The 16,368-nt window shown below is 41.3% G+C and overlaps 1 protein-coding gene across 1 annotated transcript in view; it reads right to left on the minus strand.

The window, feature by feature from the left end:
- Positions 1 to 3,274: 3,274 nt before the first annotated feature.
- CLNK (cytokine dependent hematopoietic cell linker) overlaps positions 3,275 to 16,368 on the minus strand; it is a 135,131-nt gene continuing 122,037 nt past the window's right edge. Inside the window, exons 16-18 of the mRNA XM_045550640.1 lie at positions 15,319 to 15,396; positions 11,281 to 11,436; positions 3,275 to 3,421 (exon numbers count right to left, since the gene is read on the minus strand). Coding sequence (XP_045406596.1) covers positions 3,275 to 3,421; positions 11,281 to 11,436; positions 15,319 to 15,396 — 381 coding nt within the window. The remainder of the gene's footprint in view (positions 3,422 to 11,280; positions 11,437 to 15,318; positions 15,397 to 16,368) is intronic.

Consider the following 16,368-nt stretch of genomic DNA (forward strand, 5'->3'; position numbering starts at 1 on the left):
CCATGGTAATTGGAACAGAAGATTTAATTGATTACAGCTATGATGCAGTTACTCAAACACATACATACACACACATACATATCCATCCCAAGAAGGGATGTGTGTTTTATATTAGGTAAGTTTGGAAAAATTTAAAATTTTCTGGTTCAGGACTTTTCAAAGCCATCTCAAAGGAACTTCATTAAAATATGTAATGTTGGCCCCACACTACAAACACTCAGTCATAAATGTTAAAATGGAAGTACAACACAGTAATGGGAAACTGACTTGGATTATCTTATTTAGTTGTACATTTATCTGTCTGTCTCTCTTATTCACTGCTGTATTTCCAACATCTACAATAGCACCTAGCAATGAATACACATGCAGTACACAAACAAGTGCTATAAAAGTATATTATTAAAGATGAGGGAGATAGAAATGTATCCAGAATGGTAATTATTTAGTCCAAAAGAAATATCTGGAATGCATAGATGTTATAATTGGATAAAGCTAAAATTCCCTTACTCTATCAAGGGTATCAAGTGACACTTTCAAACTAAAAATGAGATAATAGTTGAAAAGGAATTAAAACACTTTGGAATTTGGGTATGCTAAACCCAAATCACTGAATATTCAGTTATAGATCCAGTAAAGCAGATATATAGTGAATAGGAAAATTGTGTATGAAGACCTCTGTTCTAGTCACAACTACATCACTGTGAGATTTTGGCCAATGAGGCACCATTTCCTCAATTATAAAATGCATTGATAATATCTGCCTGGTCTTCTTTATAGAACTGTTGTAAGAATCAAATACAATTAAAATTTACATCTTTATTCTTCAATCATCTGTTATAAGCAAAACGTCCTTACTACAATTGGCACTGAAAACAGTGCACACCTGAGTGTCGCTGTGGCAGGTGTGGAGGTGAGAACTCGATGACCAGCGAGTCAGCAGACAGCCTCCAGCTGCAGTGCCTTCTGGATCTGCCATAGCATTTGGAGGTCATATGCTGTGCCAGGGCGGCTGTTCCAGGCAATGATTTGGCATGGTGAGGCACAGAGACCTGGCCATTTCTGCCCAGGGTGAGACTCTTTACTCTGTGCAATCTTTGCTTTGGACCTCAGCATGGGCTGGCCAAGACTCTCCCAGAGCTGTGTCTCAGTTTCGTGCTTTTCCTACTCATTGCCCCCTCCTGCCCTCTCTCGTCCCACGTCGGAGCCTGAAGTCCCTGCCACCTACTTCTGTTTCTTCTCTATCTTTCTCAAGCATTAACCCTCAATCAATGTTTGTACTTCTAACTTCATCTTGGTGTCTGAGTTCAACTGACATGGTCCCTCAAATCCCAATCATCTGAAGCAACCTCTGTCAGTATTTTGAATTTTATATTTCATATGTATAAGTATTGTGGGTTTTTAATCTCAAGATGGTTGATTTCTATTTCTTTTTCCTCTTAGAGTTTTATATCATGTATTTATGAAGAGATGATAAAACATTTTTTAGAACATACACCTCATACAATGCTAACCACAACCAGATATTCATCTACTTCAACAGCGATGCTTCAGGAGACTCAGAGACAATTTTTGAGACCATGATATTGAATGGCATGGCCCCAGGGAATCAGTGAATTGGAGTTTCCAGTAATCTTCCTGTAGCTTTTTAATATTAGGGTCAGACTCTTTCTGGACCCCTGAGAGGCCTAGAGCCTCTCTGTAGAATCCTTGTTTCCACACTGGCCTGGGCTTATTGAAGTCCAGGCGAGAGTGACCAGCAACCAGTCATAGCTCCTTAGTAGCCAAGCTCCAATTTGAATACTCTTGTCTGTTGGTGCATATATAATCTTGTGCAGGCATACTCTAAGATAGGCTCAGTTGGGTATCAAGAGTTCCAACATTACAGAGAGCTTCTTTATCAATGCTCTTGATCTAACTTAGAGGCATCACTTCACATTGACTTTGTGAGAGGAGAGCACCTGAGCAGGTATTGGGGTGGGGAGTAGCAGCTGAGAGCTCTTCCCAGAGAGCTCATTGTCTGCTATTTTAGGAGAAGAGATAATCCTGGGCATTGTTTTCACTGTTTTCATTTGATTCTCTTTCCTTTTAGTTCTATTTGGTTTTATTCCTACATTAAAGCTACAATTGCATAAATACCCTATGAATTTCCCATGTAGGCTTTGGTACCATTTGAAGACATTGTGTACCATTATTTTATTTTATTATTTTTATTTTAAGGTGGGTAAATCTGTGTTTTCAAATTGTTTCTGTATCTCTTTTTTAAAAAATTTAGCATTTTGACTTGACTGTAAAATCCCACGGGGCAGGAAATAAACCTGGGCAGATGTACTTGCCTGGAGCCAGGCAAAATGGATTACAATCTGGGCTCTCTTCTTATATTAAGATCAATAACTTCTTTGAACCTCTGCTTCCTCATCTGTATTATAAAACAGGAGTAGAATTAAATCCTCTTAACCTTGCGAGGGGCAATATCATGACATGTGCAATGTTACTGCAAGAATCAGCACTAATTTGAGGATGAGTCTTCTGTATCTTTGAAAGGAAGTCCATAATTGGAATTGTTATTTTTTTTTTAACTTGAACTCAGATGTGTGCTTGCCTTAAGTGAGTTCTTTACTATAAATTTGCTAATTCCATTTGGCTTAAAGCTACTCTAAGAGTATGCTGAAGGCTCGTCCTGTGGCCATTTCATACCATAGTAAGAGTATTTTCAATTTCTGTCTTTAAGGTGATATTCACAAATGCTCTTGTTTTCCACACCACATTTCTTCCCTATAATTGAATTTCTAGGATTACAAATAAAATAGAGCTAACACTCACCAACATCTTCAGCATAAGGACTCATCCACACTTGTAAATGCACAAGCCCAAACAGTTCGGAAATAAAGGCAGGTGGCACAATGTCCTGTAAAGAGCATAGATTTGGGAATTTCACGCAGATGTGTCCTGCACTAGCTGCAAACATTTCAGCAACAGCTTCTTCTGACCTTTGTTGCTTATCTGTAATGTGAACATAATGACCATGTTCATAGATTTTTTGTTTAGAAGATACTTTTAAAAACCCAGTTTTTATTTTTGCATTCTATAAATATCTCCTCTACGATTTGAACTTTCAAAACCGTGATTGATTTTTCCAATTTCTGTTTTAGGATGTTTTTCTTTTATACAAAGTCAAAAAAGTCATCCCTTGAAAAACAGAAAATAATCCTTTGAAATAAATGAAAAATGATGGAAGCATTGAACTTGCTGAACTGAAGATATAACAATGACCAGGCTAGGGAGGTGAGAAGTGTCTGGTGAGAGGAAGTGGCCGAGTTAGGTAACACTGTTCCTTGTGGTTTCCAGTTTTATCTTTCCCATCAATTAGTATAATAGGAAAATACTTGTAGTGTTCAATGATGTCTTCCACCGAATCAAACTTCTGAAACACAGAAAAAAAAAGTTAATGAATTTTAAAATATCTTTTGTATCTGTAGGTTAAAGTACAGCTAAGGTGCTTCATTGTGCTTAGAAAAGAGGTGAACCCATTTAACATTTTTGTATTGTAAAGGCATCTCAGAAAGTGATTTTTTTTTAAAGGCTGTGGCAAATAAGCTCTTGAAGGATGAATGATAACATGACACAGGAGAATAAAAGTGCTGGTGGGGGGGACCAAAAGTGAACCCCATGTCAAGTTCTTAAGTTTCCTGCTGGCTGAGTTTTCCCAGAATGGAATCAGATCGTGTTGGTCAAGCTCCACTCTATTGTTACCACAACTTTTCTATCCTAAGCCACCCAGATGGATGAATTGCACAGCAATCAGCCTTTGGCATCTCTATTGCCTCCCTAACCTTGCTCCTAACTCTGACCAGCAAAAATGTAGAAGATCCAGGCTAGAGCTGCAGTGAGCTTTCTTTCCAGTGAACCCTCTCATTCTCCTGAAGTCTGGTATGCACAGAAAGAATGGTGACCACCTCAGGGCTGCCTAGCCAATTTAGCTGCCTGGGCTTCTTGTGAAATAATGAGGTGGCTGCAGAGACATACAGATAAAGTGCTATGGCAATTTAATGGAAAATAAGATTATTTTAGGTTTAGGGGAATAGGGAAGTGCTTTGTCGAGGAGGTAAACTTAAAATAGGCTCTATGTTATGGGTCATCTAGACAAGTAGGCAATGGGTAGTTAATGATATTGAAAGCAGATGTACAGAGCATGAACAATGGCAGGTATAGAGAAAACTTGAGCAGATACAGTAATTCTGATTAGGTGATTGTGGATGAGTTCCTGAAGGAGAATATTGAAAGATAACTAGGAAGAGCTTGCTCAACCTGTCTCCCTTGTTTGAAGACAACTTTGATCCCCCTTAGCAAGCCTGTGGGGTGAGCAGGGCAGGCTGATTTACCTTTCCCAAGAGCTAAGGGCATTTCAGGGCAGAGAAGTGGCTTGTCCTGCTCAGAGTTACACAGCCAGAGGGCCAAGACCAGGAACGAAGCCTCCCTTTTCTGGACATGTGTCTCTTCTTTCCATTACACAACTTTGCCTGTGGCTTGTGGACTCTGGTGTTCCGACAGAGCAGTGTAGAGATGGCACAGGCTGAAGGAAAGTACCCGGGGCGGGGTGGGGGGCACTCTGATTCTGATTTAGTTTTGTCCACCCCTTCCTCTGCCCAGGGCATCCTAGGTGCAGAAATGTTGGAAGGCCTCAGGGATATCCAACAGAGATGAGGTCCCTGTCCTCTTGGAGATGACGTTCTGGTGGGGGCAGACAGAAAATAACTTCCCATATAAACAAATAATTTCATTTAGGGGTATGTGTTGTGAAAATTATCAGCTTAGGGCTTAAGAACCTCACCAGGCTCCTGAGGGTTTCCCTTGGGGGCTGCTGTGTCTGCTGGGAGGAAACATTCTTTTCTGTCAGGGGAGCACTAAATGCAAATGCTAGGAACCTGCGACTTCCACGTTCATCTCCTTCCTGCCATCCTGTCAGGGTGTGAAGAGCAAAGAGACACCACTCTGGGAGCAAAAATTTAGGGAAAGAAATGTGGAGTGATGTTTGTTGGCATTAACTAGTCCCTGGACCTACCCATTGCTGTCTTTTCTGGTTACCTGGGTCAACAAATCTCCCCCCCTCCCACCTAAGTTCATTTTTTTTTTTTAACACCAAAAGAGTCCTGATTAAATCTGTAAGCCACTTGCCGCCTGTGAGCCTTTTACTGGATCTGTGGCAGAGTTTTCAATGAGATGACCTATGTGTAAGCCTGTTTTAGTGTGTTCGGGCTCCTAAAACAAAATACTATAAACTGGGAGGCTTATAAACAACAGAAGTTTATTTCTCACAGTTTTGGAGGCTGGGACATCCAAGATCAAGGATCAGGCAGACTCAGTGTCTGGTGAGGGCTGGTTTCCTCCTAGACAGTGCCTTCTTGCTGTGTCCTCACATGGTGGAAGGGGCAAGGCACCTCCCTGGGTCCTCTTTTATAAGGACACTAATCCTATTCATGAAGGCTCTGCCCTCATGACCTAATCGCCCCCCAGAGGCCCCACCTCCTAATACCAACACCTCGGGGGGGCTAGGATTTCAGCATACGCATTTTGGAGGGACACTAACATGCAGACTGTAGCACCACTCCCAATAGGTATACAATAAATATGAGTTCCTACCTGATGTAAAGGGAAGGTAGTTTCCTCGTTGATTAATGGGGATAAGAATTGTTCTACCACAGTAGGGTAGTCATAGTGAAGGCCTTTGAAGCCTGAATGCCTCAGTTCAAAGCCTATCTGTCCCAACCACTGCTGTGACCTGGGGCAAGTTTCTTACACTCCCTATGCCTCAGTTTCTCTATCTATGGACAGTGTTGGTAACATTAGGACCTACCTTTGAGGTTCACTGTAAGAATGAATTGAGCTGACACACTACAGCACAGCGCTCAGAAGAAAGCACAACTCACAGTGAGTGCCCAGAAAATGCCAGGTGTTGCCATTACCTCCTGTCCTCCAGGTTTGCCAAGAACATCATGAGAAAGCAATGAAATCATTGAAGTTTATATGTAAGCCTTTAGGAAGAAAAGAATTTTTTATATTTCATTTCCAACTTTAAGGGCAAAGTCTTCTTCCTCTTGACAAAACAAAATGTGATTAATGAAAAGAAACTTTTCATATAGAACGCTTCCACAAAATTGATTATCCACATTGCTAAGAGGAAATCCTTTCTGGTATCAATCTTCAGAGGGGAAATGCTTGATTTGTATTTTCATTAGGATTGCCCAAAAATAATAAAGTCAATATTAATTGTTTTAATAATCTACTACATGAATGACATTTTACATGAAATTATAATTCTAACAGGTGGTAGGAAGCAAGGCAGGCACAGTTAATCATATTGTCATTTCTTATTATTGGATTCTAGTGATGAACCCCCACTGAAATATTGCCCTGAAGAGACTTTTAAAAAATATTATAATTGAGCTTTTATATTTATATTAAATTACTTTTTCAGGGGGACAGAAAATGCCATCCTAATATTAAATCTTAAAATCTGTTTAAATCTTTTGTGTTTATCCTGCACATGAACTGTAGGCAATGTTTCCTTGCTAGAAAAGTAAATAAATCTGGTTGGGCACACACGTGGGAGTGGAAGAAGGAAAGAGGAATAAAAGAGAAAGAGATATAGATGCCAAGAGAGAAGGAGGAGAAGGAAGCAGACAAGGGAGGTGAGAAATAAATAAACCCATGGGTTCATTGTTTCTCTTGGTCTCCTAGTCTTTAAAGCTTAGTTTATTAAGTAAACATTTACCATAATTTTCAGAAACTTATAAACATTTGCAGAACAAGGAGAGGTCTGATAATTGAAATTGCTCCCTTCTGTGAGATTTCACAGAAATGTTGACAACCATGGCTTATAAAATGTAGATGCCAGGCTGACGTTTGGCGGCAGGTAGAGCTCTGCAAGTTCCATCAGGGCCAAGGTTCTACCGACCTCACTCTTGCTCATGTGCGTGCCTAGCTCGGCACAGATTACAAGGACATCCCCTGGATGGCAGGGACTCGACTGTACTCTGTTCTGTGATCTCAGAATGGAGCGTGGAGTCTAGCATACTGTAGGCATAAAGTTAATGCTTGGCCAGTAAATGAGTAAATGGAGAGGGGAGCTGAATGGTGTGCCCCCCCATCAGTCTGTCCATGTCCTAATCCCAGAATCTGTGAATAATACCTTATATGTTAAAAGAGTTAATATTATTTTATATGGTAAGATACGGGATTAAGTTAAGGATGTTGAGAGGGGGAGCTTATCTGTTATCCCCACGGGCTCTAGAAGCAAGCATGTGTTTCCTGATAAAACAGAAGCTGTGGGAGATTTTTTTTAATTTCAAATTTTTACAGGGGTACAAACATTAGGTTTATGTCTATTGCATTTGCACTGCCCAAGTCAGAGCTACAAACGTGCCCCTCCCAGACCATGCGTACCACACCCATTAGGTGTGAATTTACCCATCCCCTCCTCCCCCTCCCAGCTGCCCGATCCCCAGTGAATGTTACTGCCATATGTGCACATAAGTGTTGACCAATTAGTACCAATTTGATGTTGAGTACACGTGCTGCTTGGTTTTCCATTCTTGTGATAGTTCACTTAGTAGAATGGGCTCCAGCTCCATCCAGGATAATACAAGAGGTGCTAGATCACCATTGTTTTTTGTGGCTGAGTAGTACTCCATGGTATGCTAACCCAAGCATGAGTGGATTAATAACATGTGGGAGATTTTAATCAGAGAAGGGGAGGAGGCAATGAGACCACATAGGCAGAGATTGGAGTGATGTGGCCATAGCCAAGGACTGCTGACAGCCACCAGAAGCTGCACAAAGCCAATGGAAAGTCTCCCCTAGAGCCTCCAGTGGTGTGGCCCTACGGATACCCTAATTTTGGACTTTTAGCCTCCATCACAGTGAAAGACTAAATTTCTGTTGTTTTAAGCCACGCAGTTTGTGGGGGAACTGATAGTTACTAAGCACCTGCCTCTCTATGCCTGCCACCGTATTTGCATCATCTCATCTTATTCTCAAAATAACTCTCATGAGTTAAGTGTTGCTGCATCATCTGTGTGGTGAAATTCTAAAGTTTGTGAGACAGCTAAAAAAAAAAAAAAAAAAAAAAACCACATGAAATTAACATTATCCTTGAAAATGCTGTTTCCCGTTAACTTTTTCATGCTGAGTTGGGTGAAGATGCTATTTCTTTATCTGAGTTCTAGAAGTAGCTTATAGTTGGCTTGCATTTAGCACAGCTTTGCTGTGTCAAATTCTTTTTTTTTTTTTTTTTAATAAAGATGTGAGATTCTTCCTCAACAAGACAAAGGGCTCAGGCTGTGACAGGCACGATCCAGACCATCTTACTCTTACACCAGGGCCTGGCTCTCTCAGGGGAAGGCCAGGAAGAACCACCTGTAGACCCTGGCACCCAGTAAGATCCATGTGAGTTAACTATGCTTCAACTGTGATTCAACCTGCAATGTTTTCAAGTAGGTTGGGGATTGCTTGCGTTTAGCCGTGATGTTATCTGAGATGGTATGAGGAAGTCAGTATTTTTACAAAGTATGTTGAATCCCAGTATTGCCATTTACCAGCTGTGATCTTGGGCCAGTTACTTAGCATTTCTGTGCCTCAGTTTCACCATTCATTAAATGAAGAGATCAGCAGCACCTACCTCAGTGGGTGGCTAAGCGGATTCAACAGATGACGTTAGTTAGTAATTGTTAACTGCACAGAATAATGCCTGTGCGTGTAAAACACCACCAAAACACAGGGTTCTGCCTTGGATTTCTTCCTTACTGATTGATTTGCTTATATATATTTATATTATTAATGAAAGCTTTAATTGATTCATTCTTTCACCTATGTAAATATGTGTAAGTGTTGGGAGATGCAAGGGAGGAGAGAATTCCAGATTAACCCGAAAAGGGTTTTTTTAAAACAGGCATTTGATTCCCTAAGGTGTCCTTGGTGACAATAATTAGAGCAGCTCATCTGGACGCAGAGGGTCTAATCTATGGGTTGCTGTAGGAGATGGCTCCTTCTTTGTCAGGACAGTCGGTGAGTTGCTGCCAGTCTGATTAAACGCTATTAGGATGTTACTACAGAGCCTCTCTGCTTCCTCTCTTTTATTAGCAGACCAAAATATGGCATGTTGGGGGAAAAAAGCTGTAACCAAGTTACAGGTCTCAGTTTCCTTACCAGTCCATGGGGTTCAGTGATGTGTCCTTTCCAGAACTTTATCAAGGACCCGATGAGAGAGCAAATGAAACAGTGTCTGACAGAGGGCCCAGCACACGTGAGGGCACACAACTGTCCATCTCCCATGTTCTCTAAGGAAAAAGGATCCTTAAACCCAAGCATTTAAAAATCATAGAATGCTTTCTTAAAAATGAGAAATTCTATGAGCTGGAAGAAGATGTAGAAGGATAAAGAAAAAATGGAGCCGGAAAGTCCATGAACATAGGCATCTCAGGGAACTATCTCCCAGTTATTCAAATGACTCAGTAATAATAATGAAAATAGAATAACTAACATATATCGTTGGATTGATAGGCCCCAGGCACTGTTCTGAGTGTTTTACATTCATTAACTTGCCAATCCTCACCACGTAACGAAGAATTGGCCACTTCTGTTTTAGGTTGTGACATAACGCTTTCTTAACATGGTTGTACTTGGCAGATTTGTGTATTAATCTATTTATCCACTCATGCACTTGTTCAATGCCAAAATGTTCCTGGGGTGTGTAGCAAAGGCTGATGAACTGATGCCGTTGCTCGTGGGTGCTGACAACTCCTCTCTCGGCCATGTGTGAGTCTCAAAAAAGGGCTCTGAGTCAGACGCTGGATTGAAGCTGTAATCAAGCAGGATTTTCACATGTGTGCCTCCTTAAAGCCTTTGGCAGCCCTGACAATATTTCTTATTTTATTATCTATAGAAGATAATTGACATCTGTGTGAAAGTTCTGGTTTTGTACTATCTTAGTTTGCTAAGGCTACCATAACTAAGTACCTCAGACTGAGCGGCTTAAACAATAGAAACTTATTTCTCACAGTTCTGGAGGCTGGAAGTCCAGGATCATGGTGTTGGCAGGGTTGGTCTCTCCTGAGGCCTCTCTCCTTGGCTTGCAGAAGGCTGGTTTTTCCCTGTGTCCTCACATGATTTTCCCGCTGTGCATGTCTGTGTCTTAATCTCCTCTTCTTTTATTGGATTAGGGCTCAATGACCTCATTTAACCTTAATTACCTCTGTAAAGACCCTGTTTTCAAATGCAGTCGCATTCTGAGGTACTGGTGGTTAGGACTTCAACATGTGAATTTTGGGGAAGATGGGACCCAATTCAGCCACTTAATACATATTCACAGATAAAATTGAGGTCTGGAGATGCTAAATGTGGATCACTGAGTTATAGAAGTCTAGACTTTGGAAGAACACTTAACATCTGAAGAAATTAAAGCCCAGAGAAGTTCAGAGACTGGCCTGAGCTCACCTCCCAAGTAAACAGTGACTCAGAACTAACTTCCTTCCTTCCTTCGTTACTTCCTTCCTTCGTTCGTTCCTTCGTTCCTTCCATCCATCAAAAGAAGAGTTGAAAGAGCAACTCATCCTTTCACATACTCCCTGTGTGTCTTTGCCCATTTACTTAATTTTGTGAGCCTCAGTTTCCCTCCATAATAAGATAGGAATGATCATTATGGGAAAGAATTGTTGAGGATTAAAATAAGATTATACAGATAGACTATGCCTAGCATATAAAAGGTTATTAATGAATATTTTAGTGATTTATTCTTTCACCTAGCCTCCCATCAGCAGTCCTGTGCTGAGGACAAGCATGCTCAACATGGCCCAAATGCTGTGAATGAGTTCACATTCATCCTGGGGGCACACACCTGCAGATCCAGAATGCTAGCAGACGTCAGAAATGTCTGCAGTGGGCATTTCAGCACTGGGAAGGGGAAGGAATGTGGCATTAGCATGGACTTCCATGGAGGCTTCCCAGGAGGCAGAATTTAGCTGTGTTACAATGAGTTTTCTTTAAAAGGCAAAGCAGGATGGGGGTGCGTGGATGGGTCAGGATTGGCTGCTGGCCTGGTGGTGTAGACATGTGGGATGTTTTCAGAAGGGGCTGGAGGGGTCAGATTGCACCTTCCTCCTCCAGGGCAGTGCTCTCTTCTCCTATCCTGTGGTCGTGGGGATATGAAGACTCTGCCAGCATCCTCTAAACTGCCCCTTTATTTGTTCCTTTTAGCGTGGAAAAGGGAAGCAGTTAAGTTTTACCTACCTCATCTCCTCTGAGTCCTGTCCCCAGGGCGAACTGCTGATTCCTCTCCAGGAAGCGGATTTTCACATTGTAGACTTTGTTCCCATAAAACACCACTAAAACATAGGGCTCTGCCTTGGATTTTGTGGAACAATCCCGGACCAAGAAAGTACCATCCTGAAGCAAAAGGAATAACATAACAGTCACCTTCTCAGGCACACCAGCATCCTGCCTTTGTGATGATGACAACAATGATGTTTGCATGTGTAAGATTCCCAAATTGGTTTAGTTTTTATCAAACTACAATAATTTAGTAAGTTTTTAAGGAGTGTCTGTATGTATAGGGTCCTTGTCGTTTCTGGGAAGTTTGCCAGTTGGATGGTGACCGTCCTTTCTTTAAAATCTTCTATCATCCCCTACTGACCTCAGCATAATGCCTACAACCTTAGCATGATGTTCACGGATAAATGCACCAACCTGTCTTGTGGTTTGCTCTCTCATCACTCTTGCAGCCTCCTGCCCCTGGTTCCTGGCTCCAGCTCAGCCTCTATTTCCTGAAGGCACCATCGGCTTTGGGGATCCCAGCTTTTGCATGTGCTGCTCTTTGCATGGAGAAACCCTCGTCCTGCCCCCTCCCTGGTGTGCTCCTCTTCATCTGTCATTGTTCACCTATTTCCTGTTCTGCCTGATGCTTGGGTATTATTCTAGAGATAGTGGGAGCCATCACAGGCTTTGTGCAGGAGAAGCTTTTAACCTAATAAATTGGACCTCTGTGTGGGGAAATGTCAATGCAGGACTAGGTTTCCTGAAAGAGACGGGGGCTTCCAAGTCACTGATATCAAACTAAGTGGAAAGGCCCTCTGGGGAAGGAGGAAGTATAGCCTAATGTGAGGGGTGGCAAGTGCAGGGCAAGGAGGAGGAGACAGGAAAGGAATCAGGGATGTCTGAGAGATGAAGGAAAACCAGAGACTTCGGGTTACAGAAGCCCAGGGGAGGAGAGCGAGGGCTTCCAAAAGAAGGTCAACAGTATCCAGTGGCCCAAGGTCTGAGAATAGGACATGGATCAGAAATAACCACATACACTCCAGGAAGTAGCTCAGGGTGGAGGCCTGGTCGTCAAAGGCTGAGATATGGAGCAATCCTCCTGAACCTACATGCACCAACCAGGCCGAGTTTTGTGGTTATATTGGGTCATTTACATGATGAAAATGACAGAAAAATCTGTACCTGCAGTTGTACCCATTTTTGTATAAATGGTTATAGATGATCTCTAAGGAATAGATATAGATATAAATGGTATATATGATTTATGTCTATGATAGTTATGATATATAATCATCTCTCATATAGATTATGTATAATATTTATATATAATTATATATATTATCCATAATTAATATGTATGGATTTTATAGATATAGATATATAAAAATGGTATTACTATATAACAATACTTTAAGTATACTACATTTGTAAACAACACGGTAACACCATAGTAATGTTAATGATGATGCTGGCAGCTAAATTGTGTGGAGAATTGCCCTCAAGGTGCCAAGCACGTTACACACCTCATCTCATTTGTTCTTTAAATAAATGTCGAGGACGTATTTTATTCTCATTTTAAAGGTAAGGCAATAAGAGTCTAAGAGCTTAAGCGAATCCCTTAAAGCATCCCAGTGAGTAAACAGAATACCTAAAAGTCAAACCCAAATTATTACTCCCAATATATAAAAATGGGATTGAGGAATTTTCTGGAACTTGTTCTGTCTAAAACATTCAGCCATAATGAACCCTTAATACTCAAGCACAAAACATTGCCAAAGATCAGAAAAAGAGAAGAGGCCAAAACTCATTGCCAATTTTTGGGTTTATCATCTTAAACTTGCAATAAATTTGTCAAAATGAATCTGGGCAATCCTGCAGTTTAAATTAAATTATCTTTCATAAATAGGAAACACATTTTGACAAAGCTGAGACAAACAAAAGGAAAATATGAAAAGGAAAATATGAAGTCATTCCACTGAGATTTTATTTTCTTAATGTTTCTTAGTGAGAGGCAGAAGCAGGCACACAGAAGGTGAGGAAGGGGGTGTTTGCTGAGCGCCCAAATTCTGCCAGAAGGACATCAGGTGACATATATGCTGCTCTTCTACCACAATCCACACAGGAGATCCTGGAAGCAGGTCTACTAAGAGTAGTTTTTCTGATGGAAAACAGACTCTGAGACTGCAATGGTGAACTGAGCACTGATTAGCCAAGAACGGAAGCCAAGGTTGGAGTCTCCCACCACCATGCTTGCTGTTCTGCCACTGCATGGCCAGATTCCGTGGAGAGAGGGAGGGGAGGGCCTCGAGATGGGATGACAGCCAACCCTGCCATGTCCCTCCATCAGGGCTATAAAGAACTGTAATGTCTACTGGAGGCAGCTGTGATTTTGTGAAGCAAGCACTGATCTGGTATACATGTTCTGCCACTTTTTCCACTTAGTGACCAAGACTTTGGCTTAGCTTCAGTTTCCTCATCTGGGAAATAGGGTAATTTTATTTATTTCTTATATGTTCAAGATGCTTTGTTAGCAATGGCAATGGTTTCCTACTGCTCTAACAAATTGCCATGAAATTAGCTACTTAAAACACAAATGTATTATCTTACAGTTCTGGAGGTCAGATGTCCGGCATGGATCCTACTGGGCTAAAATCAAGAGGGAAGAACCTGTTTCCATGACTTTTCCAGTTTCTAGAGGGCACATAAATTCCTGGCCTGTGGCCCCTTCCCCTATCAGCCTGACGTCTACTTTCATTATAACATCTCTTCTCTGACAGTCCTGCTTCCCCCTTCTAAGGATACTTGCAATTACACTGAACCCGTCCAGATAATCCATGATAACCTCCCCATCTCAGGATCCTTAACTTAATCACACCTGCAAAGTCCCTTTTTCTGTGTAAGGTGACATATTCACAGGTTCTGCGGATTAAGATGTGGACATTTGAGGGGGTACAATTCTGTTTATCATAGCAATTTAGACATAATTTATTTTATTGAATTTTACAGCATTGATTCTGAGGGCTAGGTTTTACTAAAATTTATCAGAAACCCATTATTTATTCACTAATTAGTTCATTCATTTTTATGTTTCCTTATTCAACAATGACTATTGTACTGGCTAGTTGAGGTTAGGTTTTGGTGTTATGTCACCTTTGAGAGACTTTCTATCACATCTAAGCAATCTAGTATAATTCTCTGCACCTAGAGATGTTTGGGGTGACAGTTGTGGGAGTCATTTGACCTGATTACACATATTCCTGTCCTTTTCTCTTTTTGGTTACATGGCAGGTTTGTACTCTTACCTACTTTGAAGTTAGATTTGGCCGTGTGACTTTTTTTGGTTAATGATAAACGAGTAGAGGTGACGTGTGTTATTTCTGAGAGGATGTGTTAAGCGCCAGAGTGTGTAGGTGGAAGAACACCCTTGAGATGGAGCCTCCAGCAACCTGGGTTTACCCACCCAAACCTGTCTTTGACACAGAATGTAAGCAAGAAATAAAATTCCATTGTGCTAAGCAACTGAAATCTGAGGAAGGTTTGTTGCTACAGCATAACCTATCATAACCTGACTATCATAGCATTTATAATCCCTTCTTTCTTGAAGCAGTGAGACATGAAGACCCAACTGTACCTTGGGAAGACTTTAGTAAGGAGATGAAACTTGAAGAAAGCAGAAGGAAGCATTTTCCCTGTGACCTCTGTACCCTCTGAAGCTTCCACATTTGAGCTTCAAAATAGTTCCCCAGGGTCGAGTTTGCTATTTTTCATTTTACAAATAAAGAAACCTACACATAAAGTTATTTAGAATCTTGAGAAAGTCACACAGCTGATAAGTGGCACAACCAAGCTCAGATCTGCAACTCTCCATTTCAAATCCTCTTTTCAGTTACAACCTCCCCAGCGTTGACAAATACAGGGTGATCTGGGACCACTACATCAGAGCACGTTGCTACTAGCAGGAAACCATAAGATGACTACAGAAACAATGACGACGGGCCCTGCGGAAGACATTACCTTGTTCTCTTTCATTAACGCTGCCTCTACCGCCTGGCGACTGTGTTCTCCGATGTACCATTCGCTGTTCTGGGTGTCCTGCAGTGATCAATATTTCAGGGTCAAAGGGAAATACAAACTATTTATTAATTCAAAATTTACTTTCGTTCCACCAATGTCCAATCACAGTTTAATTTCTAGTAGATATTTAGTATATTCTGTACATAAAATTTAGTTCCTGAAGCTGGAGAAGCCCACAGACTCTTGGGGAAGACTCTTGGGAAAGATAGACACAGAAAAAGTAACTGCAGTTGGGGAATTCAGAAGTTGATGGGAATGAGAAAGTCTGTCATTGGACGTAACCAGAAACTACACTTCACTAGTTGACAAAAGTCCTTTGGCCCTACCCTCAGCATGGATAATGAACCCTCCAGCTCCAGTGCTTTCTGAATCTGCACCTGCTGACGCTTGCTGAGGTGGGATGCATATTGTTTGTGGAGCTTGAACTGCCCTGGTCATCCTACAAACAGCAGGGAGAGAGAGACAGGTGCAGATATAGAGCATCTCAATGCCATTTTCCCAGAGTCAGATGTGGCAAAATTGGGATTTGAACCCTAGTGTGTCTGGCTTTCTCCCTGAGCCACAATGCCTTATTTATATCAATGTCAAATGATTTTAAATTATTTTTTTTGTAAAATCCACTGTAACAGTGAGAAGGAAGGGGAGTCAGGGAGATGTACTGCAGACCTGCAATTCCTTCACAGGTTTCCAGGCATCATAATTAAATAATGCACCTTGTGAATCCAGCACCTGTAAGGCATTGTTGAATATCCCAATCTATCCCTACAATTCCTGTGTGAAGTAAGCATGTCAGGTAGTGTCAACCCTAGTGAAGATGGACACTGGAGCTCAGAAATCTGTCATGTGGTTGGCAAGAGTTAGGAATGTGACATCAGGTCTTTGGTCTCTCAATCCAAGTCTGTTCCTTCCCGCATAAACTTGATCCATCTGATAATGGGTAGACCAAGAGCATGTGAACACCAGCTGGAAAGGCATGAACTAGCTCCAAAC

The sequence above is a fragment of the Lemur catta genome, chromosome 4, assembly GCF_020740605.2.
Source record: "Lemur catta isolate mLemCat1 chromosome 4, mLemCat1.pri, whole genome shotgun sequence".
Lineage (NCBI taxonomy): Eukaryota > Metazoa > Chordata > Mammalia > Primates > Lemuridae > Lemur > Lemur catta.